Genomic DNA, 15,885 nt, shown 5'->3' on the forward strand with positions numbered 1-15,885 from the left:
TTTTTCTTGTTCTTGCAGCCTCGAGAACAAGAACTCAGTTCTCGCTTCTCGTGGAGTATGTAACAGGCTTTGCTCGCTTTGGGCATGCAGCTGTAAAAAATAATGTAATCCATCTGTCCCTGGTAGTTTGGTCCGCTGATAAAGGGAGAGAAAAAACCTTTTGATGTTGGTTTGGTAACAGACAACCGAGCAGTGGACATGATCGCTGCTCGCACTTCTTCACACAGCTTGTTGCTAATAGCAAGCAGATGTATTTAGGGTGGAAAAGGGGCTGGTTAATGCAAATAGCCCCCAGGGATTACAACATCCCGTGGAGAAAATAAAAAAAATGTGTTTGCGAGACTTCAGCATTGTGGACAGTTTTGCTGCGAACAAAGCGTCAAGACGGAAAAACTCAGGCGTCTTCAAAAGAAAGGCATCCGGGGATGTTAGCACTTCCACCCAACACTACTACACAATTTCCAGGTGATGACTCCTTTAAATTATTGCTTTAAAAAATAAAAGTCATATTTTAAAATATTTTATGAAAATATAGCTTTTAAAATTGTGAGTTGAAATTGTGTTGCATTATTTAACTTTTTTACCTTAAAACTCTGCGTCTCAGACATGGTCGATGACACAGTGACATCTATCAGGTGTATTTCTGGTGCCGTTGCGGCCCAGCAGCGTCCCCAGGCTGAGAAACCGCCACTATACAATAAAAAATACAGAAATGGATTTTTTTGTTTTTCACTTCTTGTATTTGGTCCGCTTGAAACAGACTGTGTTTCCAACACCTGTGTTTGTAGGTGGACCGAGTATGCTTCTTTGGTCCGAGTCAGAATTTGTTTGCCGCATTAACATTTTCCCAGATGAAGTGGACTTTTTGAGCAAACGGTGTAGGATTTGAAGCAAAAAGGCTTTTGTGAATGTGCCCGTAATGTCAGAGAGCACATACCGAGTGTATACTGTCTAACTAGCCTGTTTGTTTTTTCCCTTCATGTATTTTCCACAAAGCATCACTTTCAGAGTTATAATAATATTCACAAGCAGGAACATTCATAGTAACTTTAAATAAGGCCTAAAATGCTGGATTTATGGTAAGAACACAGGTGATGGGTCAGAGTGGAGGTTACATCACAGATTATCATATCGACATACTGAAGAAAATTACGAAATTTTTATTGAAGTTAAACTGAAATGTAAAAAATTATATGTAGTATTTTATGTAGTTTGTAAACCACAAATAAAATCTTTTTTAGTATTTCCTTTGTAAAGGTATTTAAACAGTTAACCTAAACTCATGTGGTTATTTCATATTTTCTCATAAAAGTGTGTGTTGGGTTAGGAATGTACAGGTAGTTAGTATAGTATACCGCAGTGACATTTATCTTGCAGCTGGTGGATACAGAACAAAGAATTGGGAATAACTGGATGAAGAAGTCTGTGTGTGTGTGTGTGTGTGTGGATATGTGGTTTAGACGGACTTTTGACCTGACTACGCACCGACATTACGCGGACCTTAGGGTAATACGCGGACTATGCCGATGTCCTCATAATTCAAACAGTGTATTTGCATTCAGGGAGGTCTAAAGAACATATTTTCAAATTTTCTTTCGTTGTCCCTCTTTACCACTTAACCTGATTTTCAGTGTATTTCAGTGTATAATGCAGCGCCCCCTGGATCCAGTGTAATATTGCACTTTCATACACATTTTCGATACACTCGAGTTGAATTTGGCGGGCCTCTTTTTGATTGGCTGATTCAAAGATGTGGGCAGGGCCTCGAGATCATCCGTCCGAAGCTCCACCCAGACGACGTCCTTTTAAAAATTAAATCCTCATTTATCGCTGTAACACGCTAAATGCATGGAAATAATTAAATACGAAAGGCACGCATCTGATTTTTAAATAAAACAGTCAATTTCTTGACGAACTGCTTTTTCCTTATGAAGGGAGGAGTGTAAAAGTTATTTTATTTCACTATTATTTATTTTATTTACTGAAAAGCTAGTATATACATGAATTGGCTCGTGTTTTTTTTTTTTTTTAGTAACAAAGAACAATTATAAAATAATATTTTTCATGCACCAGTGATAAGTATGCTAATGAGAAAAAACCGGAACTTCCTGAAGTGCATCGTGGTTATTCAGACAGAGCTGCTGGATGAGTGGGAGAGAAGACAAACATCAGAGAAGACTCGTGTTCTATCAAGTACAAGAGTGCTCCGACTTCATGAGGTGAGGTTTACTTAAATTACGTACTTTATATGAGTGTTGATTACCAAGCACGACGCCGAAGAACAGCGAGTGGTTTTTATCTAATCTGTTTAAAGCTTGTACACGCGGAAGCTAATAATAATAATATGTGCCTCGTTAAGGAGAAATGACAACAGCAAAACCAAAATAACTCACTTTTCTCCTCATATTTGTTTACTAAGCTAGTAGTGAACTTCCTTATATATCTTATTTGATACAAACTTGGTAGTTTTTGTGTGTAAGTGTTAAAACATGCGGTGAAAATGTCTCCCTTTTTAAAGAATAATACGCAGAACTGTGAGCAAGTTGTAATGTGCATCTGTGAATGCAGCTGTTTTTATGTTTACATTACAAAGGGAGATACATTTATCAGGTGGGTTTTTTTTCTTGGTGCTTAACATTTGAGGGTGCATGTGGCAGCTAGTAGTTAAACATATAATCCAGTCTGAAATCAGATGTTTGGCCTTTGTTTTAATGACTGTCAAGACTTATATTTACTGATATTAACTCGTCATGTTAAAGTTAAGCTTACATTTCTTCGGTTTTTTTTTTTTCAATTTTATTTTGTTGTACTATTATTCAGGTTCTCATATATATATATATATATATATATATATATATATATATATATATATATATATATATATAGATAGATGTCACTGTGGGAAAGCTCACCAAGGACAGTAAAGAAGGAAATGTAGAGACTGGGAGGGATGATTATGACAGCAGTACATCAGAAATATGCCTTTAAAAAAAAAAAAAAAAAAAAGTCCTATTTTCTGCATATTCTGGCTGCAGATCACATCGTATGCAGTATTTGTAGAGCCGGTATATGTAAAGTAATTGGATCATGGGGACGTATTATACATGTAACATAACACATGGTCTAGGATTATTGCATTCAGTTGCAACATCAAGTTTAGTTGTTTGTTGAGCGACAATCTTGTTTACAATGGATATTCCCCATCTCTGTAATGTTTGGATCAAGTTCAGATCCCTGCCCACTTGTTTTGCTGACTGAAAGAAGTACCCATGGTTTGGATTCTGTGATCTTCATTAGTTTCTTCTGTTAAGCTGAATAAAATGAGTGGTGCAGTTAACAGTTTAGCAGTTTTCTATTGCTGAGTTTTCCTGTTACAGATTTAATAAAATGACTGTCTTTTTTGATAATTCAGGCTCTGAAACATGAAAAGACGAAAACGGAAGTCCAAAGGAAGATGCCAAATATTATGTCATCGCTGGAAAAGACAAAGCGGGACTTGACATAAAATACATAAATGCTACCAAAGGTATGTTAAAAACTGATTTTTTAAAAATCTAATTGGATTATTTATCGATTGAGCCGTAATAAAGCTAAATCAATCAATCAAGGTATTTTTGCCACAACAGCATTTGAAAAAGGAGATTTTTGTTGGAATATCGAGGGGAACTGATCAGCAAAGAGGAGTGTGAGAGGACTCAGCTTGTTTACCACGACAGCTTGAAAGTTTTCATGTTCGAGTTCCATTTCAGTGGGAAACTGTGGTGGTGTGTATTTGCTATTTCTTAGTTTAGGAGACATATTGTTTGCTGAGGTGAATGTCATTCACAGTAGGACGCTGATTGGGAAAGCTAAGAAATATTCAGAACAAGTGATAAGACATTTTATTTGTGTTTTTGTAGCGTTGATGCAGCAAAAGAAGATGGATCACTGGGAAGACTTGTGAACGATGACCACATAAACCCAAATACCAAAATGAAATACTTTAATGTGCAAGGGAAGCCCCACTTGTGCATGTTTGCAATCCGAGATATACATCCAGGCGAGGAGATCACTTACAGTTATGGAGACTCAGACTGGCCATGGAGAAGGAAGGTGAGTAAAATGTTATTTTTATGAAATTGATAATGCTCATACAGCAGACACTAGTCATCAACATGTTTACCATGTTAATTTTTACGTTCCTCTTTTCCACTTGTTTGAATTAGCCGTTTTAGTATTTAAATGCAGTTCTTTACTTTGCTAGTTACTGTTTGTTAATGCATGTAGCTCCACAGCTACAGATATTAAAGATTTCTGGATCATAATGTTTTGTTGTTGTTTTTTTCTGCGATTACATTCCTCATGATTTTGCTAAAAAAAAAAGTCTTCAGATGGGAAACTAGGTGATGATCCATCTACATCAGAACCTGCAATTTCTGCTGAAAATCAAGACCAAAACAAGGAATGTACAAAGGAGTCATGTGATCTTGTTGAATGCTGTAATAAGGTAAGAAAAAGTGTAGTTTCCAAGATTTATTTATAGTTTAAAATCCCGTTTGAATGGAATTGCAAAGTGTTGCCATGCTAATACTTACAAAGTGAATTTGCACATTAGACATAAGGAGGTAATCACATATACATACACACACACACACACACACGTATGTATGTATGTATGTGTATATATATATATATTGATATAGATATATATATTGATATAGATATATAGATAGATATATATATATATATAGATATATTGATATAGATATATAGATATAGATATTGATATAGATATATAGATATTGATATAGATAGATAGATATATATTGTCTGTTTGGTTTTTATTTTGTTTGCAGGATCCTGATGACAAAGTGATTCATAAAAGTCCTGAAGTCCCATCCACACCTGGAGCCAATGATCAGGTACATTTTTACTAGGTTTTCATGGCACTTTGTGATCATGCAGAATGATTCATTTAGAATTGAACTGTAGAGTAATGTGAGGTAAGTTACCATGGCTGGGATCTTTTAGCTGATGTAAAACATCTTCACGAATAATTTATGCTGAGTATATCTTCTTTTTTTTCCTCTTCTGCATTATCTGCCACAGATAATGGAGAGAAGCCATCTTCACATTGCTGCAGACCACCAGAACCAGACAAGTTCTGCATGTGATGAAGCCAGTACAGATCCAAAGGTATGTCACATGTAACCTATAGCTTAATGGCACGTAGACTATAGTCAGTCGACCAACTTTTCTTTGTCTTTGTTGATGATCTGTGTGTGTGTGCAGTTAACTATGTTGTGGTTTATATGGACAGTGGATTTGGAGGACAGTCTGATAGGAAGCTTTCTAAGGTGTAAACCATCTGAAGTTGTGTGTATTTAGTCACCATGTGGTTTATATGGACGGTGGATTGGGAGGACAGTCTGATAGGAAGCTTTCTGAGGTGTAAACCATCTGAAGTTGTGTGTATTTAGTCACCATGTGGTTTATATGGACGGTGGATTGGGAGGACAGTCTGATAGGAAGCTTTCTGAGGTGTAAACCATCTGAAGTTGTGTGTATTTAGTCACCATGTGGTTTATATGGACGGTGGATTGGGAGGACAGTCTGATAGGAAGCTTTCTGAGGTGTAAAACATCTGAAGTTGTGTGTATTTAGTCACCATGTGGTTTATATGGACAGTGGATTGGGAGGACAGTCTGATAGGAAGCTTTCTAAGGTGTAAACCATCTGAAGTTGTGTGTATTTAGTCACCATGTGGTTTATATGGACGGTGGATTGGGAGGACAGTCTGATAGGAAGCTTTCTGAGGTGTAAACCATCTGAAGTTGTGTGTATTTAGTCACCATGTGGTTTATATGGACTGTGGATTGGGAGGACAGTCTGATAGGAAGCTTTCTGAGGTGTAAAACATCTGAAGTTGTGTGTATTTAGTCACCATGTGGTTTATATGGACAGTGGATTGGGAGGACAGTCTGATAGGAAGCTTTCTGAGGTGTAAACTATCTGAAGTTGTGTGTATTTAGTCACCATGTGGTTTATATGGACGGTGGATTTGGAGGACAGTCTGATAGGAAGCTTTCTGAGGTGTCATTTTTCTGTGTATCATTGTATTCTTTAGTTTATGTTGTTTTTTTCTGTTAGCGTATTGATAAATGTCTGGTCTTGTTGTCATTATTTGCTGATATAGCTTTCCTGTTTTTGATTTGAGGATAGTTGTTTGATTAGTCTTTTACTTCTCGCTCACCTGACTTCCACTTCTTTATGATAACATCGGCTTCTACTTTCAGGCCTGTACCTCAGTCTTTAGACTCCAGGTTTAACCTTTTTTTTTTTTTTGGGTACAAATTTATTGTGATTTGTTGGCCTTTATCAGGTGTTATGCTGGTAACAGTACTCGCATTGTTCATGCTTGTCTCGTTTCTAATACTGTATATACCACACTTGTTATGCTTTTCTTCTTTTAGCAGGATCCTGATGACAAAGTGATTCATAAAAGTCCTGAAATCCCATCTACACCTGGAGCCAATGATCAGGTACATTTTTATGGAAACTAGGTTTTCATGGCACTTTGTGATCATGCAGAATAATTAATTTAGAATTGAACTGTAGAGTAATGTGAGGTAAGTTACCATGGCTGGGATCTTTTATCTGATGTAAAACATCTTTACGAATGGTTCATGCTGAGTATATCTTCTTTCTTTTTTCCTCTTCTGCATCATCTACCACAGATAATGGAGAGAAGCCATCTTCACATTGCTGCAGACCACCAGAACCAGACAAGTTCTGCATGTGAAGAAGCCAGTACAGATCCAAAGGTATGTCACATGTAACCTGTAGCTTAATGGCATGTAGACTATAGTCAGTCAACCAACTCAGTTTTTTGTTGGTGTTATTTTCCGTGTTTCTTGTTGGAAATTTTAAACATAACTCAGCAGTTCTACAAGGTGGAACAGGACCTCTCAAAGTGAAGAGACAGCCAAAAGCTAAAGCAGTGGCTGCAAAGTTCATTCACTGTATGTACTGCAAGGGGATGTATATTCGAAAAGAATTGTGGAGACATGTCCGCAAATGCCCCTGTAAGCCAGAAAATGTCACTTTAGTTCAAGAACCTGGAAGAACCAAAGTTCTGGGTTTGGCTGCAGCTCAGGAGACTGCATTCTTTCAGCAAATCTCAAGTGGCGTCTGGAAGCTCCTCAGCGTCATGAAACAGGATGAAGTTGCATCAGTTGTCAGAAATGATCTCTCTATTATTCAGTTTGCTCAGTCACTCTACAACAAGCATGGACAAGACCCCACTAAGTATGAATACATGCGACAGAAGCTTCGAGAAGTCGGCCGTCTGTTGTTACGTCTGCGCAGCAAATTCTCAGTCCATAACCTTCAGGAAGCTGTGAAACCTGCAAATTTCCAGAAAGTTGAGCAAGCAGTAAAAGAAGTGTCAGGTTTTGATGAAGAGAAACTCTCATACCAAACACCAAGTCTTGCTCTAAAACTGGGGCACACGCTGCACAAAATTTGTGACATCATCCATTGTCGGGCGCTGATGGCAGAAGATGAACTGATCAAGTCCACAGATATTTTCAAGAAACTCTATGCCTCCAAGTGGTCTGAGTTGGTGTCTCATGGTGCTCTAAACACACTGAGTGATGCAAAGTACAATAAACCATCAACATTGCCATTCACCGAAGATGTTCAGATTCTTCACCAGTATCTTAAGAAATCTTCAGAAACCGCCTTAAGTAGCTTAAAAGAGGAAACCAGTGTTCAGAATTACACACAACTTGCAAAAGTAACACTTGCACAAACAATTGTGTTTAATCGTAGGCGAGCTGGCGAAGTTTCAAAAATGCGCCTCAGGAGTTTTCTGGAGAGAGATGACTCAAAGCTCCATGAAGATGTTGCCAAGGGTCTGTCAAAGGTTGAACAGAAGCTCTGCAGTTACTTCAGCCGCATTGAAATTGTGGGGAAAAGAGGCAGAAAAGTGGCAGTTCTACTCACACCAAATGTAGTGGATGCGCTGTCACTACTGGCAACTAAAAGACATGCATGTGGTGTTTGTACCACAAATGTCTTCCTTTTTGCGAGACCCAAATCCATGAGCCACTATAGAGGACAGGACTGTCTGCGTGTCTTTGCAAGCCAGTGTGGAGCCAAGCATCCAGAGTACCTCAGGTCAACACAGCTTCGAAAACATGTGGCAACCCTGTCACAAGTCCTTAATTTGAAAAACAACGAACTTGACCAGGTTGCAGATTTCTTGGGCCATGACATCCGTGTCCACAGAGATTTCTACAGATTACCAGTTCCCACAACACAACTGGCCAAGATTTCCAAACTGCTGTTGTCCATGGAGAAGGGACACCTCTCCAACCTGCAGGGGAAGTCGCTGGATGAGATTGAAATAGAAGGTCAGTGGTTTGTTGCAGGGCATGGTTTGTTGAAGCCCTACTTGTCATTTTTGTTCCCTAAATTTCTTTAATGTTTAATGTGCGCCTGCGATGGACTGGCGAGCTGTCCAGGGTGTACCCCGCCTCTTGCACAAAGGCTGCAGGGATAGGCTCCAGCTCCTATGCAACCCTTAATCTTGTTAAGCAGTTCAGCTAATGAATGAATTTAATGTGCGCTCCTCGTGCTATCTTTGTCTTTTCTCAGATGAAATAGCATTAAGTGACACAGAAGCAAAGGACAGTGAGAGTGAGTCAGATAACAGCGATGCAGAGGTCTCGACATTGCAGTGTGGGAATGCTGAACCTGTGAAAGCCACATCAGACTCGGCACTCACAGAGCATGTCCCAGACGATAGCGATTTTGGTAAGTTACCTCAAACCAGAGTACTGTTTATACTAATAAAATGCTGTGTTGAACTTTTGTCCCACTATGTCTCAGCAGGTGAAGTGCCAACAGTGTCATCTACAGTCGATGAGGCTGTTCCTCTCTCTGAAGGTAAGGAGATATTTCAGGCACTGTGTATGTCATAATGTGGTCCAGAAAGGCTTTTTGACTTCAGCTGTTGCCACATGTATACTGCATTGTCAGATTTTCAGTTCAATAATTAAGATCCTTCAAATGAATATTGAAATAAATTGTCAGAGATGCCGCAATCCCGACAGGACTCTAACTAATTGTATTTTCTTAATTCATGGCCCTGTGATAGATTGACAACCTGTTCAGAAGGGTGAGCCGATTTACAATGAAATCGATTGATCAGAATGAAACACGTGCCAATTTAATATGATTTATAAATGTTAAATAAAAGAATATATATATATATATATATATATATATATATATATATATATATATATATTACACACACTATTCACAAAAAGTTAGGGATATTCAGCTTTTGGGTGAAATTTCACAACAAGCCTAAAATGCATTCAAACCTGTACAGGTGAACTTAATGTGATCTTCTCTAAGCTTTTAAATGCACATGTCCAACTGTTAAATGTTTCAATACATTTTGCACAAGTTGCTGTTCTCTAACAAGGAGCTTAACGGCAAAAATCACGGCAGGTGTGTGATCCTTGAATTGACCAATAAATGTCCTGGTTCAATTAGAGCTGGTGTTTAAACAGTTGTCCTCATCATGCTGTTCACATTTTGACATCATGAGACCAAGACGACACCTAACAATGGAACAACAGTCCCTTGCCATTGCGATGCTTCAAACAGGACGTTCTCAGACAGAAGTGGCCACTGAGCTTGGAGTGTCAGAGTGTCATCAGCAGGTTGCAACAGAGATATGGAGAGACTGGAAGAGTCACAGAAAGGCCTAGAAGTGGACGTCCTTTGGCCACATCCCGTGCTGATGACCGCTACATTGTGAACACTGCCCTGAGAAACCGGATGATGAATGCCACTCAACTCCAGGCACGTTTAAGAGAGGTGAGAGGCACCCAAGTGTCACGTCAGACCATTCCAAACCGTTTCCATCAGCGTGGTCTGCGTGCTAGACGACCTGCACGGGTACCTGACCACACCACCAGGCACAGGCATCATCGTCTTGCATGGGCCAGGGAGCATTTACGCTGGACGAGGAACCAGTGGGCCTCAGTGCTGTTCTCTGATGAAAGTCGATTCACACTGAGCAGAAATGATGGCCGGCAACGATGTTGGAGACGTCAGGGAGAGCGCTATGCATCAGCCACTGTTGTCACCAGGCCAGCTTTTGGTGGTGGCGGTGTTACAGTGTGGGCAGGGGTGTCCACTTGGTACAGAACTGCCCTACACTTTGTGAATGGTACAGTGACAAGCCCATACTACCTGAATAACATCATTAATCCAGTGATTGTGCCCCTACATGAACAGCACAGGCCTAATTTCATCTTCATGGACGACAATGCTCCTGCTCATCGAGGCCGCATCATCAGGGAACGGCTGTTGGAGACTGGTGTACCTCAAATGGAATGGCCTGCACCCTCTCCAGACCTGAATCCCACTGAAAACCTGTGGGATCAGCTGAGCCGTCGTGTAGAGGCTCGAGACCCTGCACCCCAGAACCTCAATGACCTGAGGGCTGCCCTTCAAGAAGAGTGGGATGCCATGCCTCAGCAGGCAATAAGTTGCCTTGTGAACAGCATGAGACGTCGTTGTCAAGCTGTAATTGATGCTCAAGGGCACATGACCAGATATTGAGACATTCACATTTTTTGTTGTGGTGTAACTACCATTGTTGTTGCCTTTTGTGTTGAATGAATTTTTTGAGATGAGGAAATCAGTAGTGCATCCTTCTACTTAAATGTCTTACTTTTATATTATATCACTGTAGCATGAACATATTGCATTTTCCATAAATTTCACCTGAATGCCAAATATCCCTAACTTTTTGTGAGTAGTGTGTGTGTGTGTGTGTGTGTGTGTGTGTGTGTGTGTGTATATATATATATATATATATATATATACACACACACACACACTACTCACATAAAAGACTTTAAGGAACACATTGGTCTGTTCCCCTAAAGTGCAGGGATGTTCTAATACAAAGTACTGATCCGATTATGAGGTCTATTGGTACAATTTATTTTTATTGTAGACTTATCATGATATTGTTATTGAAAGGCCTGGCATGGATTAAGCTATTAAACATAATATATATAATCTAAAATGCATGTTAGGTTAACTCAGTTGTTCCCAAACTTTTTTTTATCCCCCTCCTTTCATCAGTATCCATAATGTCAAGCCCCCCTCCCGTCACATGAACTAAAGAAACATACAAAGAAATGCATCATTAGTTCAATGGCCTCGTTGTAACAATAAATAAAACTGTGTCAGTGACATGGTTAATATTATCCATTCTTTTGCTTTAGTGTGAAATGTTTTAAACCAGGAGTATGAATGTAACAATAATGTAATGATTAACTTGGAAGTAATGATTTTAGATAACATATTAAACAGGTTTTGTGACTCAACTATCAGAACAGCATACATACTTTGTTGTTTGGATAAAGTATATGAATGACTGACAGACAGTGCTATGTTATGTTAACATATGCTAAACTGACTAAAACTGTTGCTTTTAATGTCATCTTAGTTATCCAAAGATTCCATGAAAACATATGACAATATGAAATGTAGGTTGGGTATGTGTTGGATTTTTTATGGTTTGACAATGAATAGAAGATAGTAAAGATAAGTTTTTTTGTAACTCGTATGAATGAATACTGAATGCATTTTAAAGTATTAAGTGGCCACAAAGTGAGAAAAAAAATCCCTGAATTAGGAAAATGAAGGTATAGAAAAGTCATATTTGCAACCAAATCACAGCACCCTAAATTGTAATAAAATCATCAGATACCTAACATAGCATACTCCCATTGTTCAGAGTGTCCATGTAAATAAAAATGAGGAGTGTAGAATTAGAGTGGAGGCATTTTGGTATAAAAGTGACAAGAAAACAAGGATCATGCATTAATCTGTTGAGGTTTTGCTGGTTCAGATTGGCTATCTGGTTTTCTGGTTGGATGTGGATCTTTTTCTCTCTTTCTCATCTGTTAGGACAAGATTCTGATCCAGAACGTTGCTCCAGAAGAACGCCAAAGAGAACGTGGTCAAAGGCGGAGGTTGCTGCAGTAATGCGACATTTCAAACACCACATAAACAAAGGAAAGTTGGCCACCAAACTTGAATGCAGTCACTGTAAGCTGGTTGAAGGCCCCGTGTTGGCACAAAGAACTGTGCAAAATATAAGGGACTTTGTCCGAAACCGTGGAGTAACTGCAAAGAGGCAGTCACAGAAGCACAGTTTGGAGGGCATTTGAGTGCTCTTTGAGTTATTTACTTTTATAAGATGCAATGTTCCTAATGTTTTTCTTTTTATACAGAAATTTAATTTTAAACTTAAAATATTATGATTGATTTTGTTAACATAAAAACATTATTTTCAAAGCATTGTTAAAATTGTCTGCTTAAATACCACAATGTATCTTTTTTATGTGGTTAAAACTTGTCAACTGCATTATTTGCTTACATAAAGCTCAAAACAATTATTTTTGCCAATAAAGATGGCAGTTCCAGTAATGCTGTCTTTTGTCAGGTGTGTGTATTTATGCTAAACAAGAGCTATTTAAATTTGACATCATTGTCCCTTTAAAGACCTAATAGTGCATATTTTGTCCTCACAAACCGCATATTTGTCAAAAACAGAAATGTCCATATAAACCACAGTTCAGTCAGGGTGCTGTAGATCAAGCTGTGTAGGTCCTATCTGAAACCTAAAGTCAGCTAAATTTTTTTCAGATTTTTTTGCAGTGTTTTCAGCTTCCTCCCATTGCTCTAGGACGTCGGGAAGTAGTAGTCCATGTAAACCACCACCGGGTTGGTTTGGCAAAAATGTCCGCCTATTTCATATAAACCCGTATCATTGTGTGTGATACGGGACAGAAAATAATGAAGTTTTCTGAGGGGTATAAATGAGAGGAAACAAGAAAATAGCTTCAGATTCTCACTGGCTTGGTTTTGCTAAGGGTAAGAGTCTCCAAATATATATGCGGAGAATTGCCATTTATAATCTTTGGTTCTTCTTTAAAGTTAGCGTGTTAACCTTTGCTCTGTTTCTGATCTCATTCTAATCAACGGACTTGGTGGGATCGTGGGGAATCCCAACACTTTATACACAAGTAATTAACCCTTTCATGCATAGTGGCACAAAAGGACACCTATTTACAAGTTTTTTTCTTGCATATTAATAATTAAGGATGATGTATTTGTAAATGAACCACTTCAGTGAATGTCAGTGAGAGAATAAAGAATGAATGAATATGATATATCTGAACACAAATCCACACACTGTAATTACACAAGTCTGCCTTTGTGATGAACAGGAAAAGAAAATGGTTGTTTTATTTTATAAAATATACTTACATTATATAATTATGATTATACACTGCACAAAAAATAAAGGGAGCACTAAAGTAACATGTTTTAGATCTGAATGAATGAAATACTAAATACTTTGTTCTTTCCATAGTTGAATTTGCTGAGAACAAAATCACACAAAAATTATTAATAAAAATCAAATGTATCAACCCATGGAGGTCTGGATTTGGAGTTTTGCTCAAACTGAAAGTGGAAAAACACACTACAGGCTGTTCCAACTTTGATGTAATGTCCTTTAAACAAGTCAAGGCAGAACCAGTGTTGCCAGATAAGATTGACAGTTTCCAGCCCAATCATAGCTTAAAACCCGCCCAATCCAATAAAAACCAGCCCAAACCACAAAGTTGCCAGACACCCGTGTAAAACCGTAAAGGAGTTACACGAACAATAGATAACACTCATAATAATCCAGAGCTTCCTATCTGCATCAAATGGCTATAGATACACGTTGACAAATATTTTATCGCAAATTGCAACCAACAAAGAGCACAGTAAATCAACCAAATAGGCTAAATATGTTGTGAAACACGCCACTGCTATGATTAATATGTCACCCGGGACGCTAGCAGCTCTTTCCACAGTGCTGAAAACGTTACTATGGTAACCCCGATTCTCTGAAAACTGAGTGAGGTATCTCACTATAGGAAGCGCCCTCTGGCGTCACCAATCATGGAAGCTCTATTACGACCAAGTCTGTCCAAGACAGACCCATCACGTGCCTGGCATGGGGGCACCCGTCCCCCTTTATAACTGCCTGCAGACCTATGCTGCAGACCTGTGCCTGACATTCGAAAGCGTATTTCTTCCACGTGCCTTAAGTGATCTTCATGAGGCAGAAAGCGAGAATCAGCATGTTGTGCTGTTTTCACAATACTCTAAAAACAACCCTAAAAACCTGCCATATTTGGGCAAAAGCAGCCCAAATGTCATACACCTGGCCAACGCATTTCCCCCCGCCTGGTGTAACAAAAGTAGCCCAACTGGGCGGAAAAATGCCCAATCTGGCAACACTGAGCAGAACCACTCCTTTATTGGGTGTGTCTTGCCAATTGCCTCTAATTTCCACCTGTTGTCTATTCCATTTGCACAACAACATGTGAAATTGGTTGTCAATCAGTGTTACTTCCTAAGTGAACAGTTCCATTTCACAAAGTGTGGTTGACTTGGAGTTATTTGTGTTGTTTAGGTGTTCCCTTTATGTTTTTTTGAGCAGTGTATATTATTTTGTAAATATTTAGTGAAATACTTTAAAATAAATCATCATAAATTCAAAATATCACTAATAAACAAAATACTATCATTACATGTCTTGTAGAGGTAAAATGCTGATTTTTATCAATTCATGCATGAAAGGGTTAAATGATGCACTGTTGAGGTTGTAAAGCACTGCACTCAGTCCAGTTTGTTTCGATACATGAAAATAAAGCAGGATTTAATGAGCGATGTGATCTATAAAGACCTGCATGAATAAATATTGATCTTTTTTTCCAGTAATGATCGTAAAAAAAAGTTAAAATGGAAGAAAAAAACCTCCTGAATATTATGCAAATACATGTACATGACAGATGTAGAAAAAGCCCATAATCTCCTATTACTGCTGGCCCTTGGTAATTTGAAGTGGAACGCAGTCCACTGTCTGCCAACGGTCCAAAACAGAATTGTAAAATGTCATGCATGCTGCAGCGTCCAGAGCAACCACATTAGCAACAGACTCGTGAGACCAGAGAATCTTTATGAATAAAATAAAAACTTGTTAAGCTTTGTTATTCTATTATACAACTTGTTTAATGTCCATTGGACACGAGAATCCTCCTTTTCATTGTTGTTTTGATTATAGTCACAGTTTAAATGTCATTTATGTTGTTTTTTCCAATAATGAAAACTAAGGAGATATAAGGTAAGCAATACGTTGATACAAACTAAACAAGAGCAGTGATATGAATGTCAGTGTTACGTGACAATTGCACTCTGGATCACCTGGCATACCCACATTGTACAATGTGCATAAGTATCTTTAATGCAAGGGTAATAAAATTAAGTTAAATAAAAAATACTTTATTTATTAACAAAGGGAAATTCAATATTGTAGTAGATAATTGTTAATTAGAGAAGATCTTGTTCCGGAGGCTGATAGCAGGAATGATCTTCTGTATCTTTCAGTCTTACATCGGACCTGAAGAAGCCTCTCACTGAACACACTTTGTTGTTTCATCACTGTGTTGTGGAGAGGGTGTGAAGAATCCTCCATCATCTTCATCAGCTTGTGCAGCATTCTTCTTTTGACAATCAGCTCCAGCGGCTCCAGAGTTACTCCAAGCACAGAAGCAGCTTTCTGGATCAGTTTGTTGATTCTCTTCAAGTCTCTGGTTCTGATGCTACTACCCCAGCAGATGCTGCAGAGCTGACTGCAGTGATAATATGGAATATAAATCTGAATTGAGGACATCCGTACTTGAAGGAAATGCTTTTAAAACAATAATAAATTATACCAATGAGTGAATTAACAAAAAAATAATA

At 38.4% G+C, this 15,885-nt stretch overlaps 1 protein-coding gene across 2 annotated transcripts; it reads left to right on the plus strand.

Annotated features, from left to right (window-relative positions):
* The first annotated feature begins 2,142 nt into the window (after positions 1-2,142).
* Positions 2,143-12,404, plus strand: LOC306767321 (uncharacterized protein). Of its 2 annotated transcripts, none has more exons than XM_079255251.1 (11): positions 2,143-2,219; positions 3,413-3,526; positions 3,900-4,092; positions 4,364-4,486; positions 4,836-4,901; positions 5,089-5,175; positions 6,453-6,521; positions 6,717-6,803; positions 8,641-8,799; positions 8,875-8,931; positions 11,989-12,404. In XM_079255251.1, exons 3-9 carry the CDS (start codon positions 3,973-3,975, stop codon positions 8,647-8,649), a joined length of 561 nt encoding a protein of 186 aa, XP_079111377.1. In that variant the 5' UTR covers positions 2,143-2,219; positions 3,413-3,526; positions 3,900-3,972; the 3' UTR covers positions 8,650-8,799; positions 8,875-8,931; positions 11,989-12,404. The 2 variants fall into 2 exon arrangements, with proteins under 2 accessions (XP_079111377.1, XP_079111378.1); XM_079255252.1 differs by having other exon boundaries at positions 6,456-6,521.
* The last annotated feature ends 3,481 nt before the right edge of the window (positions 12,405-15,885 follow it).

This window comes from Telmatherina bonti (genome assembly GCF_933228915.1).
Source record: "Telmatherina bonti genome assembly, chromosome: 16".
NCBI lineage: Eukaryota > Metazoa > Chordata > Actinopteri > Atheriniformes > Telmatherinidae > Telmatherina > Telmatherina bonti.